The 19947-nt window shown below is 33.1% G+C and overlaps 2 protein-coding genes and 1 long non-coding RNA gene across 3 annotated transcripts; 1 reads left to right on the plus strand and 2 right to left on the minus strand.

Moving 5' to 3' along the window:
* LOC137814160 (dirigent protein 22-like) lies at positions 1 to 1030 on the minus strand. Its single transcript, XM_068616751.1, has one exon. The coding sequence runs from the start codon at positions 750 to 752 to the stop codon at positions 183 to 185; it is 570 nt and encodes a 189-aa protein (XP_068472852.1). The 5' UTR covers positions 753 to 1030; the 3' UTR covers positions 1 to 182.
* An 8630-nt stretch (positions 1031 to 9660) lies between these two features.
* LOC137814161 (uncharacterized) lies at positions 9661 to 11442 on the minus strand. Its single transcript, XR_011081609.1, has 4 exons — positions 10858 to 11442; positions 10560 to 10767; positions 9997 to 10449; positions 9661 to 9855 (listed from the first exon to the last, which is right to left on the minus strand). It is a non-coding gene; the product is annotated as an uncharacterized lncRNA (long non-coding RNA).
* Positions 11443 to 16012: 4570 nt separating this feature from the next.
* On the plus strand, positions 16013 to 16808 carry LOC137816023 (uncharacterized). Its single transcript, XM_068619125.1, has 2 exons — positions 16013 to 16561; positions 16626 to 16808. Exons 1-2 carry the CDS (start codon positions 16013 to 16015, stop codon positions 16806 to 16808), a joined length of 732 nt encoding a protein of 243 aa, XP_068475226.1.
* The last annotated feature ends 3139 nt before the right edge of the window (positions 16809 to 19947 follow it).

Here is a 19947-nt window from a genome sequence, read left to right on the forward strand (position 1 = left end):
TTTCTCAAGTCACGATAGTTTTTTAAGTCAACATCTTCAACTAAGGCAATACATGGTTAAACCAGGCGAAGCATAAATTCAACTTGTAATTCTAAAAGCATCCGACAATAAAGCAAAGAAGTGAAACAAAAGACAAGAATGAGTGAATAAAAACGATGCTTTGCTGCTAAAGGATACAATGGTTAATAATGGAACACGTAGACGTTGTACTCCACAATAGCATCTCCAGTCTTAAAATCCAACGTGTGAGTCTTGGCCTGAGCATACCCACGTGCGAACCGAAAAAGCCCGCTTCCTCCTACGATTGGCATTTCCCTCACGGTGGAGAACACCGTATTCCGCCCCAACAAGCTCAGTGTGCTGCCATTGTATTTCCCTTCGCAGAACACGAAGTTCATGATCATCAACAGGCCAATTTCTTCTTGGGCGGCAGATCCGTAAATTCCCTGGGCCTTTCCGACGAGTTTGGATCCTTGTTCGGGGCCCGCGGTCAATGGGTCGTCGGCCATTGACATGAATCCGAATAACGTGGAGGAAGTGTTTTGGGGTTGGACCACTCTGACGGCGGTGGGGTTTGGGCCGCTGAGAATGTCGTGGAAGAAGAAGTGAAGGTGGCTGAGCTTCTCTTTCTTGAGTCCCAAAGACGTTGGAGACATGGTTCGGTAGAAAGTTGGGGATTTTGCGGTGGTGAATGAAAAGAGAAGGGTGAGAATAATGGTGAAAATGGATGTACGGTTTTTGGAGTTGGCCATAGGGACAGAGTCGGTGAGTAGCAATTAGGGAAAACTAAAAATTTTGATACTGAGAAGAGAAAAGAGAGTATTGTTGGAGTGCCTCAATAATGAATGTAGTATTAATAGTGAATGGAAGCATCAATAATGGATGTAGTATTAATAGTGAATGGAAGCATTGTCGTAGTGATTGACCTGCTAAAAAGAAAGAATTAGGTTAACAACTTCGTGAACTTGGCACGGTTTTAAATGTTGATAAACAGTTTCTCCAAAACATAGTGTATTTTCCACAAAACTAAGAAAAATGTCAATATAATTCTGTCAAAAACTTAATAAACCTAAGACCTAAATACACTTGACCTGGGCTGACGATAATTCATAGTCATTTTCATCGCTTTTCACGCATGCAATCTCCAAAGGACTTAGTGGTTTGTCAGCAACCAGGATGGCACCAAGCAACTACACATCTGATTCGTTTGGTAGCTTTAGCGTCAATCTTACTCTCAAGTATCAACTCATACTTTTTACAAATGTGTCACTGAGTATATTTTTATTTTTTAATATTTATTAATGCGGACTATTTTTGTTTTTTAATATTTATTTATAGGATATTAAATAATGTGGTGTGATGACGTGACATAAGTAAATGAAATGCCGATTATGAAATAAATGACAGGATAATGTTTAGTGCTAAAAAAATATAGAATAGAATAAAATAAGAAAAAAATTTAGTATAAGAGGAAGAATGTATGATTGATGGAGAAACAATTTAGCTAGAAATATATGTATTTCTAATCAAACTTAATATTGTAGTTAGTGTTATTTCTTTTTTGCTAAAACAATTAGTTTATTCTTTTCGAAATATATCATTCTTAATTTTCGTATTTCATGAAATTAAACTAGACGCTAGTATTTAAGATAAAGAAATAAATTATTAAATAAGAAAAAGTTATTTGACCACATGAAAAGGAAAGACAAGAAATGAATAGTTCTTAAAGATGACAGGAGTTTAAATACTCTATCGGTTCGGTGATCTATCTCTACACTACTACGGTTTAAAATCAATTCAGGCATTTTGATTTACAAGTATTCATTGTAATCCTATTATATAGGAAAAACAAAAATCAAATGAATAATAAAAATGATACAAATATGTAATATAAAAATTAAAAAATTCTGTAACTGTAGGCATGATAACACATATTTCACTAAAAAATATTATGAAATAAAAACTAACAAAATAATTAATTACCATAACCATTTAAGAAACTAACAAAATTTTGGTTTTTAAATTAGTTTATATTATTGTTAAATGGTTTGTCTAATTAGCCACCAAAATTTTTGCTACTAAATTTAGAATATAAATAATTGGTAGCAAAAACTTGGTTGCTAATTAGACATCAATTTAGAAATCATTTAACAATAATAGAAACTAATTTAGAAACAAAAAATTTTTTAGTCTCTAAAATAATTTCTAATTTAGTCATTATAGCAATTAATTATTTTTTATATCTAAAAATTGATTTTTATTTAATGATTTTCTTGTAGTGTTGGTAGAAATTTGTCATGTCTTCTCTTGTTAATTTTTTTTAATCAAATAAATATTGGAGTGTAAAAATTGGTATTTTTTTAACTAATACAACCACTTTTCACGCATCATGTAATTCCAATAAGAAAAAATATATTTTGACAAATTTTTTGGATTATATAAATTTTTTATGTGACAGTTTAAAAATATAATAAAAAATAAATTTATAATTAAATAATGTAAAATATTAAAATAATAATATTAAAATTATAGGATGAGTATAGAAAAAAAAAGTGAGTTATCAAATTTTTTTTAATAAAAAGTAGTGGAGTGTGAGAGGCATAGCAATAAAATTGAATGTTACACAAGTGAGATTTTTCTTAAAAAAAAAATCTTTGACATTCTCAACACTGACTTCCATTTGACAACCCAAAAAATAAGATTTAAAATTAAAATTAAAATATAAATTTATTGAATTTTTGAAGTATGTATTTTACCGGGAAGGGTGTCAACTTTTTCTTTTCAAAGTTATGTTACGTTTGAATTTTTGATATTCTATATTCGTGTATCAACTTAATTGATCCTCTATATTAATATCATAATTATTAAAAAAAATAAAACAATTAGATATTAATTTTTTTTTTAATAATACTTTATTATTTATTTTCTTTAAATATAAATAAGAACGATAAACAGATAAATCACTTTTTTATTTTTAAATGTTAAAATTTTATTTAATATTTATTTATGAAGTAAAAGAATTAAAAAAATGATACATAATACTTAGAATATAACATTTATGTGACCTATTTTTTTTTAATTATTTCAGTTGAAATTTTTTATATTATATACGTCACTAGAAAAATTATTAAATATAAATTAATTTTTAAAAAATAATTAATTATTATATTGACTAAATTAGATAATAATTTATAGAATAAAAAAATTATTAATATTTAAATTAGTTTTTATTATTGATAAATATTTTATAAATTTTATTTAATTAATTATTAATCATTTAAATTCTAAAATTAGTAGTTAAAAATTTAGTAATTAATTAAATATTAATTTAAAAATTATTTATTAATAATAAAAATTAATTTAAATACTAATAATTTAAAATAAAATTAAAATAATATATAATATAATTAATGTAATAATTAATTATTTTTTATTTATAAAATTATTTTTTATTTAATAATTTTCTAACAATGTAATATCGTTAACTTTTTAGTAAGTAATTTAATTGTTTAACATCCCACTCTCCAGGAATGAGATCATTTATAGTTTTTTTTTTTTTTGTGTTAATGGATGAAAGTGCATCTATACATATATATTATATAATAAAATATAAATAATTTTAAAAAACAACATTTTACTGATGTTAGATAATATTATTGTCTTCATGCGCTACAAGTATGCACAATTAGCTGCTATAGTATAGTTTCAGTCAATATATAATAGGCATACAAAAGTGCATAAAAAAAATATTTAGAGTCCTTTTCACGCACTCAAAGTCATCACTCAAGTTTTTCAGATAAAATTAAAAAAGTAATAAGAGTTGAGGTTTTGAAACACGAATTGGACATAAATTTATATTTGATAGTTACGTATTATCATGTTAAATAATTATATGCCAAGTTTATTGGATAAGCCAATGCTTATTGAATGGATTTAATAAAAACTAAATTTAAACGAATTTTATTTTTTTTATAAAAGTTATAAGAAAGTGATCACTTGTCCCATTCAAATTAAATAAGTACTCGTCGACTTAGTTCAAATAAAATATTTTTATTTATTATTGAAGATATAGACACTAAGGGGGGCAGATTTAATAAAAAAAAACTTAAAAGATCAAAGTAGTATGGTTTGTGAACTTTGGGATCTAGCAAACTGTTGTCTTGGTAAGCAAATTGACATTATATTGAATAGTAATAAAATAATATATAAAAGAAAAATTATCTCCTTCTATCTCTAATATATTTAATATAAAATTATTAAATAACAAGTATAATGTCAAGTTTTATATGAAAATAAAATACATATCAAAATTTAAAATAGACTATGTATGTGATAATTACATAATGAATTTACTTATAATTTAAGAAGTTATGAATGAAAACATGTTAATTTATAACATTACATACGAATATTCATGTAATTAAGGAATATAATTTATGATAAAAAAAAATTATTTTATTCTGTCAAAAAAAGTCTTATTCTCAATATGTATTCTGTTTACAATTTATTTTTAATCTAATATATAATTTAATTTGAAATTTCTTGATGGACATATTTTATAAAATCAATGTATATATATGATCATATTTTTTTTATTGATAGTGTTTTTTCTTCTTTTATTTTCATTTCTCTCCTAATAAAACATATATAGATATATAGTGTTGTTGTGAGAAATATGAAAAATTGGGGGGAAGAAATTACAGAGATCTAGGTGAAGGGTGATGGATTTTAGCATGTTAAAATATAGATTAAAGGTGAATGTAGAGAGTTGGGGACTACAATCCTAATGAATCCCTCTTTGTTTTAATAGATGATGAAATGAAGAGTAAGAAAATTTAAAGCTCAAACAAGAAGGTGCTTCAAATGGTCCTAATGGTTTAAAACCTGACATCAAGAGGAATAATAATAATAATAATGTTTAGGAAGTGAGTTAATCAAAAGAACCAATAATACAATAAAAACATATGCAACTTTTAAAATTATATATATTTTAATATTATATTTATGTTTATATATATATATATACACGCATATTTATATGTAAACTATACTATTTTAAGGATTGAATACACATGGAGAAATTCATGTATTTTATAATTTTTTTAACATTAAGTTAATTGTACAACGAAAAGATTAATTTTTTTATAATTTTATTGTTATTTCTTTTATAACACAATGTTTATAATTATTGGTATCACGGTCAAATAAATTTTCCTTGGTAAACTTACTATAAGAGTATAAATACTATCATATATATATATATGAAGTTATCAGACAAATAATTATGTTTGAGGAATAATTTTTTAATATTTTTTCTTAATTTGATCGAATTTATTTTAAAAAACTTATTTTGATCTTTGACAAAATTCATTTTAAATAAAGAAATTAAATAATTGTTGAATATATTTGTTTTCACTCGATTTATTAAGTTTTTTTTTATACATATTTTATAAAATTACTATGTATATTTTAATTAAAAGCGAAAAATATGACAAAAATATAAGAAGGAATGATGGAAGTGTGTATTAATTTTTTTTGTAATGGATGTAGCATGTTATAAGGGGAGAAGCGCTTCTTTTTATCTCATTCAAAGCTTAGTAAATTCTGTGTGTAGGCTGGTGACAAACTTTTCTAAAAATTCTGCTGCATATATGTTTATGGGAGTCATTTTGTATGTTTTTTTTTTTACCTACTATTCACTTAAAGCTGTCAATTTTTTTTTAAAAAAACACAAGGATTGAATGAGTGTGAATACATTGCTTCATGTGGGACCCGCGACCTGGTTTAAATTGATGAGTTTTGCATTTAAGTGGTGGGCCCCACAATTTTGGCTCATGAAATTTGGCATGCCGAGCATTCAAGAAAGAGAACTGCTCGGCCCACGTTTTTTTATAATATCTTTACTACCTTCCTCTTTGCAACCCTCTTTTAATATCGCACTACCCTTACCATACAAGTCTCGGCACATTCTACTGCCCCAGAAATCTCACTGTTTGCACCTAATTTTTAATGCAGCACCACCCCTGGGTCCAATTTCACTGTTTGCACAGCACTTTTAATACCGCACACCCTCATCAAACAACCCTGAGACCATTCCGCTGGCATTTTCGCTATTTACCACACCCTTTTTTTGTATTAATACACCCACCAACTCTTATTTTCAAAAAATATAAAATCCGAAAATATATAAAAAAAATATCAACAATCAAACAAAATCTTTTTTCAAAGCTCAGTTCCAATTTACAGAAGTGCGTAATCCCAGTTCGCGACACAAACCTTTTTCAAATAGTTAAATTCTAGAACTACATAAATCTTAATTTTTAAAATATGTAAGATGAACATTTATCTTTGTCGGGCCTCAAGTATAAAAAGTTTAAAAATATTTTTACATTTTAAAACATGTTTTCTATTTCTGTTTTTGGGAAAAAAATAAACATTTAGAAAAAATCACACTCGTTTCACATATTTAATTAAAGGTACCATCTTCAGATGGGTGTGGTAGTAGGGGTGTTAATATCTTTCCTACACATAACCGACTCCTGAACTCCAAATTTGGTTCACATACCATCTTTATGATTTTTTCATAGTTTTTCACAATAAACTATGGTGTCGACTTCATTATCTATTATCATCAACTTTTTTATTTATTTTTGGTTTGTTGTCTGCCTTTCACGATCCCGGTTGTGAAAAATGGTTCATCCTTGTCCGATCCCAAATATAAAATATTCAAAAATATTTTTATATTTTAAAACATGTTGATACTAGGCCCACATCTTCTAGACCCATCAGGAAAATAACAAAGCCCACAAAGTTCAAAGATTATATCTAGAAGCATTAGTTGTCAGATCTAAGGGAATATCTTATAGTTATATCTTTCTGTTAGCAAAGGGAACAACTGTCGTATAGGGATTGACATACAATAATGTATGTGGTCTATATAAGACAAATTCTATGTACAGAGGGGGAGAGTGATTTTTAATTTCATCTATATAGACTTTTTCCTTCTTTTTCTCAGTCTTTGTGCCCTTATCCTAGAATACCGTAACAACTTGGTGCTTCATTGACCTACCTCCGTGCCTCCCAAAACCACCAAAGATATGGAAGAAGCACTCCAAACTATCATAGAAAAATTAGCTAATTTGCATACCCAGTTTCATACCACCCAAGAAACCATGGAAGCCCGTCAAATGGCATTAGAATCTAAACACGACACCCTAACCAATACCCTCACCAACATTTTCACTACCCTATCCATTCCACACCACAACACTACCCCTGTTATAGATCCAAATACTTTCATCGGACATTTCTCCATAGATGCTACAACTGCTCCTCCACCACCTCTATCAAATACTTCTCAACCTAACGTTCATCCCACCACTACCAACACCATTCCTTCCACCATCACTCCTTCACCTATACGCCCCCCTAAAATTCAGCATTTTTTTATGGTACGGATCCGTTAGATTGGTTATTTCAAGCCGATCAATTTTTCCAGTTTTATACCATTCCCTGGGAATCCCGTTTAAACATGGTTGCTTTCTATATGCGGGGTGATGCCCTTAGTTGGTTCAAATGGATGTATCAAAATCACCAACTCACTGATTGGATCTTTTTTAGTAGGGCTTTGGAGTTGCGTTTTGGGTCCTCCACTTATGCCAACCACCAGGCCGAGTTATTTAAACTCTGACAAAATGGCATTGTAGCTAAATATCAAAAGGTTTTTGAAAAAATTTGCAATCGAGTTTTGGGCCTTACACCTGAAATGATTCTAAATTGTTTCATCTCTGGCCTTATCCCTGACATACGGAGGGAAATGGCTGTTCTCCAACCCAGTTCAATCACACAAGCCATGGGCCTCGCAAATTTGTTGGAATCTAAGTTCCAGGACTCCAAACGTGTTATACACCAAGTACCTTTTTTACCCCAACCTTCACCACATTTATTACCCCCACCATGTCCCTCTTTTCCACCCCAGCCACCCTCCACTACACCCCCTCAACTACCCATAAAAAAACTCACCTCCGCCCAACTTCAAGAGCGCAGAGCTGCTAGCCTCTGCTACAATTGTGATGCAAAAAAATTTCCAGGTCACAAATGCAATTCTAATCGTTTTCTATTATTGCTGAGTGAAGACCTCACCACAGAACACCCTACTAATACTTCCACACACATTTTTTCCAACCCACAATCCCCCACTTTTTCCAACCCTAAACCATACTTTTCCAACCCATAAACCGATGATACCACTCATATTAACCTATCATTCCAAGCCCTCTCTAGAACCCCTTCATCCAATACTTTTAAACTTGAAGATCTCCTTGGTCACCTTTCTATCACTATCCTTATAGACACCGGTAGCTCCCATAACATACTACAACCCCGTCTAGCAAACCACCTCCAATTGGTTACCATTCCTATAACACCCTTTTCAATCATGGTGGGAAACAGAGAACGAATACATTGTTCGTCTCTTTGTCCTAATATTTCAGTTTTCATGCAACACCATAATTTTTCCATTCCCTTCTACCTTATCCCAATTGAAGGCGCTGATATGGTTCTTGGAATGACTGACTACGTTCCTTGGGTCCTTTACAAGTTGATTTTTCAATACCTCATCTTTCCTTTAATCATAAGGGTTTTCCAATTACCCTCCATGGAACCACCAAACTTCTCCACACCCATGCTTCACCCAACCATATTTGCCAACTCTTACATAACAACGCGGTAGCCTCTATACATCTTCTTACCTTTCAACCACATCACCCCACTATCCATTGCCCCAACCCTTCTCCCCATCCAGACATTACCCAACTGTTACAAAAATACACTACAATTTTTTCACGTCCTCATGGCCTACCCCCTCACCGACCCCACAACCATCACATTCCCCTCCTTCCCCAATCCTCCCCAGTCAATATCAAACCCTACCGCTATCCACACGCCCATAAACACACTATGACATCCCTCATTCAATAAATGCTAACTGAAGGCATCATACGTCCCAACACCAGTCCCTTCTCATCCCCAGTCATATTGATAAAAAAAAAATGGCACTTGGCGTTTTTGCGTAGACTACAGAGCCCTAAATGTTATCACAATGAATGATCGTTTTCCTATTCCCACAATTGATGAGTTATTGGATGAATTAACTGTGGCTAAGGTGTTCACCAAACTAAATCTCCGCTCAGGGTATTATCAAATAAGAGTAGACCCCAAGGATTGCCACAAAACAACATTTAGAACTTTTGATGGGCACTACGAGTTTCTCGTTATGCCTTTTGGCCTTTCTAATGCACCCTCTACCTTCCAAGTAGCCATGAATGACCTCCTAAGACCACATCTATGCCATTTTGTCCTAGTGTTTTTTTATTTCATCCTCATTTATAGCCAGTCTATGCCAGAACACATCCAACACCTGACTCTAGTTCTACAAAAAAGTCTAAATGTTTTTTTTCCACTACCCAAGTTTCTTATCTGGGCCATCTCATTCAAGAAGGCACCGTCACCCAGACGCAGAAAAAATACAGGCCATCCTCCTTTGGCCCAAACCCACATCCCTTACCACTCTCTGCGCTTTTTTGGGAATTACGGGATTTTATAGAAAATTCATTCGCGGTTATGCCACTCTCGCCTCTCCACTCACGAATTTACTAAGATTGACAAATTTTACATGGACTACAGCGGCTCAAGAAGCCTTTGTACAATTGAAAAAAAATTTAACTACGACACCAGTAGTTAAAATCTTCCAAATTTTTCTCTGCCCTTTGTCGTTGAAACAGATGCGTCGAATGTTGCCATTGGTGCAGTCCTATCTTAAGAAGGTCATCCTCTTACGTTTTTCAGCAAAAAACTCTGTCAAAAAATGCAAAACAACTCAGTGTATGTTCGAGAAATGCTAGCCATTACAAAGGCAGTGAAAAAATGACGTCACTATCTTATTGGAACACATTTCAAAATCATAATAAATCAGCAAAGTCTGAAGGCATTACTTACCAATGCTTGCCACATGCCTGAGCAACAAAAATGGGCCACCAAGCTCTTAGGGTACAACTTCGAAATCATATACCGTCCAGGACGCCACAACCAAGCTGCTGATTTTTTATCCAGTCCACCATCATCCTTCTTTTTAGCAGAGTCTTCACCGATTCCCAACATCCTCACAGAATTATACCATTATTATGCATTAGAAGAAGGGACAAAAGAAGTGCAAAATTTAATGTGATCACCTACCTCTGCATACAATCTTCAACGAGGTCTCCTTTACCATCATCAACGCCTTTATTTGCCTGCTAGGGGTGCCCTTCGTTCTACAATGTTGCACGAATTTCACGCCACTCCATCCGCATGTCACTCGGGTCTCAAAGCGACCATGGCACGACTAGCCACCTCATTCTACTGGCCCGGAATGTACCGTGATACAAAAACATACATCAAGCAGTGTCTTCCCTACCAACAAAACAAACCCAACAATAAAAAACCTTTAAGATTCTTCCAACCAATACCTATACAAGCCAAGCTTTGGGAAGAATTAACCACAAATTTTATCACCCACTCACCTTAATCTTTTGGCCACACTGTCATATGGGTAGTCTTTGATAGACTATCTAAGTCTGCCCACTTCATTGCCTACCCACCTCCTTCATTGCCACCCAGTTAGCTCACCGTTTTTCTATTGAAATATACAGGTTGCATGAAGTTCCAAAGTCTATCATTTCTGATCGGGATCCTCTATTCCCCAGCCATTTTTGTAAAGAAATGTTTCACCTACAAGACACCAAATTAAAATTTAGCACAGCTTATCATCCACAAATGGATGGTCAAACAAAAGTTATCAATAGGAGTTTAGAAATATACCTGAGATGTTTTACCAATGACAATCCACGAACTTAGTACAAATTTTTACATCTAACGGAGTTCTGGTACAACTCATCACATCACTCTGCCATCAACATGACTCCTTTCCAGGCGCTATACGGACGACCTCCACCAACAATCCCCGACTACGTTCCAGGAACGACCACAGAGCCCACCCTTGACACCACGCTCCAAGAACATACACAAATGTTCCATCAGTTGAAAGCCACCCTCGCGAAAACGCAACAATGCATGGCACTAATAGCAAATAAGAGTCGACGCCATCACACCTTCGACGTCGGCAATTAGGTTCTCCTCCATCTCCAAGCTTATCGTCAAACGTCTCTTTTGGAAAGAGGTGAAAACAAGCTTTCTCGGAAATTCTATAGTCCTTGCCCCATCAGACGCCGCATCGGTGAAGTTGCCTATGAACTTTTCCTTCCACCCTCTTCCAAAATCCACCCCGTCTTCAACATCTCCTTGCTTAAACCATATCACGGACCCAAACCACCTCCTTCCTTTCATATGCCTCAAGAGGATGCTGCCCCCTCGACCATCTCCCACACAATCCCCACACTCTTTCCTACTTCAAAAAACATTGCTTCTAACTCTACACTTTCAAACAAACTTGTAATATCAAACCCCACTCAAACCACTTCAGTTCCCACCACGTGTCCACCATCAACGACTCGTGTTGAACAGCACAGTCCAGCCATTAACATTAAATCACGTGGATCCGCATCATCATTACTACCACCCACTATCTCTAAATTTTCACCTACCCCAGCCGTGCCTAATTTATCAGCTACGCACGCACATTCATTATTACCCTTAGCAAACCCAAAATTCTCACCTACTTCATTAATTACGCCAGCTACCGACCATTTTTCACCTACTACATTAATCACACCAGCGGGCCCCACCTCCTGACCTACCCCTACTCTCCAGAACCTTCCTTTTACAAATCATCCTAAAGAGCCCAAAGACTACAATTCCACTTCCAGCCCAATAAATGCCCCACACTCAATTCCCACGGCCCAATTCTCCTACCCTGAAGCCCACAATTCAATTCCTTTTGTTTCACTTGCTTTTGCCCCAATTTACCCAATACCTACCAACCTTGAGGACAAGGTTGTTTCATAGGAGGAGGCAATTGATACTAAGCCCACATCTTCTAGGCCCATCAGGAAAATAACAAAGCCCACATCTTCTAGGCCCATCAAGAAAATAACAAAGCCCACAAAGTTCAAAGATTACATCTAGAAGCATTAGCTGTCATATCTAAGGGAATATCTTATAGTTATATCTTTCTGTTAGCAAAGGGAACAACTGTCCTATAGGGATTGGCTTACAATAATGTATGTGGTCTATATAAGACAAATTCTATGTAACAAAGGGGGAGAGTGATTTTTAATTTCATCTATATAGACTTTTTCCTTCTTTTTCTCAGTCTTTGTGCCCTTATCCTAGAACACCCTAACAGATGTCTTCTATTTCTATTTTCGGGGAAAATAAACATTTAGAAAAAACCACACTCGTTTCACATATTTCCGTAGTTTTCTACAAACTATGGTTGTTGACTCCATTCTCTATTATTATCAAGTACTTTCATTTTTAGTTAATCATCCGGTCGCTGCATCTTAACTACGACAACATCAATAAATTCAACCACTGGGTATTGTGTGCTTCAGAGCTTGGAGCTTCATCACAATTTTGTCCTTAAAAGGCATCTCAGAAGGTTAATGGATATAGGTGTATTTATATTGCCTTTGGCCTCAACTCCTAAGCGATGTGGGACTATTGGGTGTACCTGAACAAGCCTCCCAATCGAGGACTAAGGGGACGAGGATTCATCTTCGGAATCATTTTTCCATTCCCATAAACAACAGAAATGTTCCGAACTCAAGTTTATTAAAATAACATCATTAGGGTTAATCACTGCATCTAATGCATTATCTATTTTAGAGCTTGGAGCTCGCTCACAACTTTGTTAAGGAAGGAAGGTGTATTTAAATATCCCTTAGCCTCGATTCTTAAGTGATGTGGGACTAATGTGCATACTGGAATAAGCAGTGTGTAGCATAAGTGAGTTAGCAGAAGATCAATAATAAGTGAGGAAGGATTTTAAGCGAGAGATTGATATGTTATATTATTGGCATGCCTCATAACCAAACTTTATTTTATTATATATAAATAAATATTATATATCTTATATAGGGGTGATAAGTGAGGTGAGTATATTTAACTATACTTCTCCTCTTCCTCAAAGTAAAAAAATTATACACATACCCATTCTCATCCCTATCTAAGTATAAAATTTATGTTTCATCCTCATTTTTATTGAATAGGTTTAGGTATACTTGTATCAACATTTGTAAACATTTGTATCTGCACTGTTTCACATATTAATTAATTAATTTTCTTACAAAAACAAAAATCACAACAAAAGATTATGTTATCAATAATTTTATTTCAAAAGGACACACAATGTCAAATCTCATGAAATAAATTATAATTGCATAAATCTTAAAATAGAATATCAAATAATAATTTCATAAATTTCAACTAATTACATAAAAGAGTAAACAAATACATATATTTTAAATTTCGTGACAACTATAACATTTGCAAATGTTGAGAAGGAAAGTATGTCAGGAATTTGAGTGAACTTGGTGAATATTAAATTAAATGAGTTTAACGCTTCAGAAAAAGAATCAAGATTTGTGTAGGGAAATACGTGTTCTTCAAATAAAACGAATCTAAGAATGAAAGAGAGAAAAAAAATTTAGGTACCTAGTAAACCAAGGATTTACACAATTGAATATTTCAAGTTGATACTCATTCACAAGTGAGAACAAATAAACAACAAAGAAAATATTTAAAAATGAATATAAATGATCAAATGTGTACCCTATAAATGATTTTAATTTGATAAAATTGAGATTTATATCACTACAAGAAAATATTAAATTAGCTTCCAAATATTATTGATTGTCAAATTGCAACGTTATTAGCATCAGCCAAGTAAACTCTAACACGACACAAAAGATTGTTTTTCTAAAAACAATTTAAAAATCCTAAAGTCATTTTTATCTTTTTAATTAAATAAATCTTTGTGTTAGTGTTAAATTAACATAGGCAGAGTTGACGCTAGTAGAGTCTACTTAATGTTGGGCTCTAACCGGCGACACAAAAGATTTTTTTAAGTTAAAAAAACATAAAATAATTTTTAAATTTTTTAATGAGTAATTATTTGTGTTAGTGTAGGATAAATGCTGGCTTAGCTTGGTTTAGCTGACGCTAATTGAGTTCACTTAATGTTGGACGTTACTAGAGTCGATTTAGTCAACTCTGTGGTGATGCTAAATATTTTTAACTTTTTTCAATAAGTAAAATTATTTATGTTAGTGTCATACTAGCATCGACTAAGTCGAAACTAACTAAAATAAATATTAAAAATAGATAAGGTTCACATCGATCTAGCCGACATTAATTTTATTTATTTTTAGTATTTATATTTATATGTTATGAATTAGTGCGCCTTCGTAACAACAAATAGAAATAATAAATTATTTTTAGTTTTTAATCTAAAGATCATAAATTTAAAGATGATAAATCTCCTCAGTCACAATTTTTCTCTCTTATTTCCTATATAAATCTACTTACACCCATTTTCATCATCCATATTCATCTTTTTCCTCCATAATAATTTCCTTCACTCGCATTCATCTCCTTCAACAACATTCATATCCTTCATTCACACACATCTCCTTCATCCACACTATTCTCTTAATTCCTTCATTCACACTCATCTATTTTATCCACATTCATCTCCTTCATCAACACTCATCTCCTCCATCTATTTTTTTCCACTTTTTCATTTATATTTTATTTTGTTAAAAATGAGACATTTTACGATAATTGTTTTTAACATTATTGTCATTAGCGTCGGTCAAACTTACACAATTTACATTAATATTAAAATAATAAACAACAATAATAACATTATAATCTTTGAATTATTTTTACTTCTTCTCTTCAAAATAGGATGTCTTAAACAAAAATAGAATAATTATAATTTTTTATAATATTTTTTCTCAAAAACTTTATGTTTAATTGTTTATAGTGTTACATAATATTATAAATATCTCAATCTGTATTACGAACAACTTAATTATTTATTATGTTAAATTTCATTATATTTTTTATGAACGACCATTTCAAAGTTTAATTTTTTTTATCAGTGGCTGATGCTAGGCGAACTGCAGTTTGAATTGATCAATGACTATTTTAAGTAAAGCTCTTTATAAATGGTTTGTTAGGTCAACTCTATTTTACACATAATTTAGAAAAGAATGCACATCTTGATTCTTGAAATATATACTTTTTAATAACTAATTTTGAAAATAAAGTATATTGATGAATTACTAATTATTGTCCTTGATTATTAATTAAAAAAGTATTATTAATTATTACAAATTAAACTACATAGTTATAAAATCTCCGGAAAGAAAATAAAATTTTGGTACCCTATCTTCATTTTCAGTTTTAGTTGTTAAATTTGAAATTATCACATTTGTCTGTTAAAGTTTCTCCCTTAAATAAATTTGGTTTCATCCATTATTTTTTATTTTAACTTGATCAACTTGGTAACAGATAGTAACAGCATATAAAGTACTACAAGATTGGTTGGAGGAGAGGATATATAGTGAGATTTTTAGAAAGTTTTTGAAAGTGAAAACCTTGCCAGCACAATATTTTTTGCATGGAGAATTTCACTGACTGGTTACCACGATACATAAGCTAGTTTGTAGAGGTATTCCAATACACAACAGATTGTGCCCTTTCTGTGCATTGGAACACGTTGCTGATCACTTGTTTTTTATGTGTAGTTATACATGGAGGTATGAAATCAGTGTATCATGTGGATAAGAATTAGTAATATTATGCATTGTAGGCACATGTATCATTTCACACAATGTATGCCTCCTAGTTTAACACAAAGTAGTTGGGCAGTTAAGTGATACTTGTTCAAGTATGAAACCATATAAATAATTAGCAATCACATGTTACATTCCATAATTTTTTGTATTAAATATTTTATAATTAATATGATCGAATTACGCAGGCATGTATTTATGAGCACTTCTCGGGCATGGGAAGAAGGGATATTAATCTCTCATATGACGAGGTACATCCGCGGGCAGCACGATACATTGTTGCCCATCAGATTTGTGCGGTTGGTGATGTGCGGGTGCAGTTGGATGGGCTCACACACGATGACGTCATCTGGACTCCATATGAGGACCACAAATTGAGCAGGCCATTTGAGACCATTTATTTATTCTCAGGTCACCTACGATTGGGCAGCTTATCACAAAGACATATGCCCGAGCGTGTGTTGCACCAATTTGGCTATGAGCGGAGCATTCCACCATCATCGATGCCGACTGAGAGTCCTGGTGCACATGTCATTGATCAAAGGTGGTTGCAATTTGATCACCACTTGGTGACAGGTTTGACAGCTGCTTCTACTCCATCTGCATGTGTTCCTGAGTACATGTCTTGGTTCAGGATGGTGTCACACCCATACATTCGTAGAGGTGAGCTTGGAGATCGACCTAGTGTTGTACCACGTCGTCGCCTTCGTAGTCCAAATGCTGAGAAGGCAAGTCTCTCGTCTCAAGATGAGCATGCACATTCGGTAAGTTTTTTTTTATTGTTATGTGATTAAACAATATATTTGAGAAGTTTAATTTATTTTGAAGTTGGTGCATGGTATATTTAGGCGCATTGTTAGTATTCTCCAACGCATGATAGATTGTCGTCAGGTCACTGAAGGCACTGACACATATGAGAGTACAAAGGCAGCACTACATTTAGCCCGAAGCGTGACAGATGACGGGGCAGTGTACACTAGACGAGTACGTAATGTTCGTGGACGTCGTTGATATTTTTTTTATTACATGATTGTAATAATAGTAACTTTGTATGTGTACAATATGACATAAACACAAATTCATTATGAATCGGAACTGAAGTAATAAATTATGAATCAAAAGTTAAGTAATAAATTATGAATAAGAACCCCATATAATAAATTATGTCTACATCAATCGTCTCCAAGGTTCACATATGTCAGACTAATACTAATTAATTGGGTAAAAGATTGCATCCGACCAACGTAATATGATGACCATAACCTTGCCTTTGGGTAACAATGTGTACACCATAAAATGTCAGCGGTAGGTATGGGACAATCATCAACCATTTTCACCTGCACAAATTATGAATCATATACATGGCCAATACATAGTAATCGGTGTAAACTAACATCGGTAGGGGGTGCAGTACGCAATGGGAAAATAGTAATATTTTATTTCAAAGACAAACAGACTAAGATAATATTGTATCTGCTTGCTATTAAGTATCCCATATCCGATATTGGCATCCATTTGTCAACACTAGCCTGCAAAATACAATAATGAAATTAGATAGCATACAAGTTCAATTAATCAATGCACATGACTCCTATGAATATACAGTTACCACTGACAACTCATCCACTAGTAGGGATCTTTTGATATGTTCTACCCGTTGATGACCACCTAACAATGTTGCGTATTCTTCACGCCACTGAGATATTTCTTTGAATAAATCCATTATGATAAGTGGCCATGACTCTTCACCCATCCCCAGCAAGGAGGCAATAGCACGAAACCCACAATGTCGATCCGCTTTAACATCTATTACATCCAAAATATAAGGGTGACATTTCAGATGAAATTGATTAAGCATGGGAATTGCATTGGTGTTGGTCGTCACCTTAACCTTTCCCTTAGGAGTCTTCAAAGATGATGAGCTATCATTTACAAGATGGATGCGATCTACATGCTCAAAATATGAAGGGATGCGTTTTGTAGACCTCTGAAATTTGTTTGCTTGACTCTTTTGAGATCCTTTTGTCTTAACTATATTAAGTTGTGCACATAATATTGGCATGTTTGGGTAAGCAATTTCACGCAATTTGTTTTTAATTGTCACTTTGCCACACATGTGAACCTGTTTGAACCGGGATAGAACGACATCCCATTCTTGTTGAATTGACAACTCAAATGATGAATCACATTCAGATAAATCTAAAAAGCTCAGTCTCGTCCACATAACATGAACTTCATTAAGAGGAATGACACCCATAGCATATTTGGCTAATTGTCAAGCACATGGTAATCCGTGAGTCCGTCTAAGTACACATCCACAACATTCACTATCAAACCCCACATCATTGACCCGATCAAACTCTTCAACAATGAGAATCAAAGCATGTTTAGATACAAAGCCAACCAACATTTTATACAACTGCACATTGGATGTGTGTCCTATCACATGTAGACTCATTTCAAAGGATGCCTTGATTTCGTTATGTTGAAGTATAATAACATGCTTGATAACATCCCAACATGAGCACAAGTCTCCCATGCTATTTTGTAATATTCGTTTCAAAGACCAATGAGCTGATTCAACCCTGTATAAGTATAAAACATAAAACAATTAGACGTTATACATGTTCTAAACAAAGTAAAGGCATTGATATACCTGTTTGATATTGTATTTCCCAAATGCATTAACAAATCTGTCCAACACTTTACAAATTTTTCTTTGTGTGGAATAATCCATGTGTTCTTCACATATTCAACAAGTAATGGCCATGGTGAACAAATAGTTTCAAAACTTTTAACGAACTCATCAAATTTAGCAATATTTGTACAGTCAATGATAGTCCTCCATGACTCCATCACAACTTCCCAAGCCTCGACAGAATCAACCAACATTTTAGACTTTACTTTAACATTCTTATTGATATGCAACCAACAAAGAAGATTTATTGCTTTAGGAAACACAATATTGATGGCATTCATCAAAGCAAGATCTCTATCACAAACAATGACTTAAGGCCCCACATGCGATGTCAAAAGTGACCCTCTAAATTTTTGTAGTGCCCATATGAAGTTCTTTTCCTTCTCGCTAGATAAGAATGCAAAACCAGTAGAAAAGGACAAACCTGTACAAGTCACACCAACAATCTCAAGCAAAGACAATTGATATTTGTTTGTTTTGTAAGTCGTATCCATCAAGAATACAATGTTAAATGCATTCAAAAGTTTCACAGCATCAGGATGAGTCCAAAAAATATCACTAACAATATTGGAAGACTCGTGACACGTGCTCTAGTGAAGATAGTTGTCACGGTCTAACAACATCATTAACTGTTGTAATTCAGTTTGTTGTCCTCTAACTGACCTCTTGTACGAGTATCTTGCATTGTATTGCTTTATTGTTGTCATATTATCCTCATTATTCTCCTTCAAAGTACGTAGTATGTTACTTGGTTTAACCATGCTTTTAGTCATATCAACAAGCATGGAATATTCATTCGCTTTTAATCTGCCTGCATATGAATGACCAACTAATGTATCATACAAATCATGATTATGAGTATCACATATTACCTTAAGTACCCAACCTTGACCCTTTCCAATAGGTTTACCTCGCAATTTAAAGGAACATTGACATTTTCGAGTACCGGTTACAGTAACCTCCAAACCATCCTTGTACTTTCTGTAACTACCCCCCCTTTCACAGCCTAACAAGACATATGTTTTTCTCCCTTGCTTTCCATTTGCTATGTCAGACCTAATAATGACAATAACAAAACCAAGTCTATAAGCAACCCTACGGACCCATTCAAGTAAGTCTTCTTGCGAAGGAAAAACCTACACAAAGTTACTCCAACAATATTACAAAATCACTTCTTCAAATTATAAAGCAATAAACATAAATAGAATGAAATTTTATTCACCTCATCTGTTGTAAAATGAGTACCATAATCCTCTTCAACTAATTCATGTTGATGCACAAAATTCATTAATTCTTCCATATATATCATTTCTACTTTATCCGATCTTTTTGTAATCAATCCAACCTCCATGTCCATACTTACCACCTTCATTCATAAAACAAATTTCTATTTTATTCTAATTTTAATAAATTCACACAAGTATGCAAAATAAAAACAACATTCAATTACCC

Source organism: Phaseolus vulgaris, chromosome 1, assembly GCF_000499845.2.
Source record: "Phaseolus vulgaris cultivar G19833 chromosome 1, P. vulgaris v2.0, whole genome shotgun sequence".
In the NCBI taxonomy this organism is placed as follows: Eukaryota; Viridiplantae; Streptophyta; class Magnoliopsida; order Fabales; family Fabaceae; genus Phaseolus; species Phaseolus vulgaris.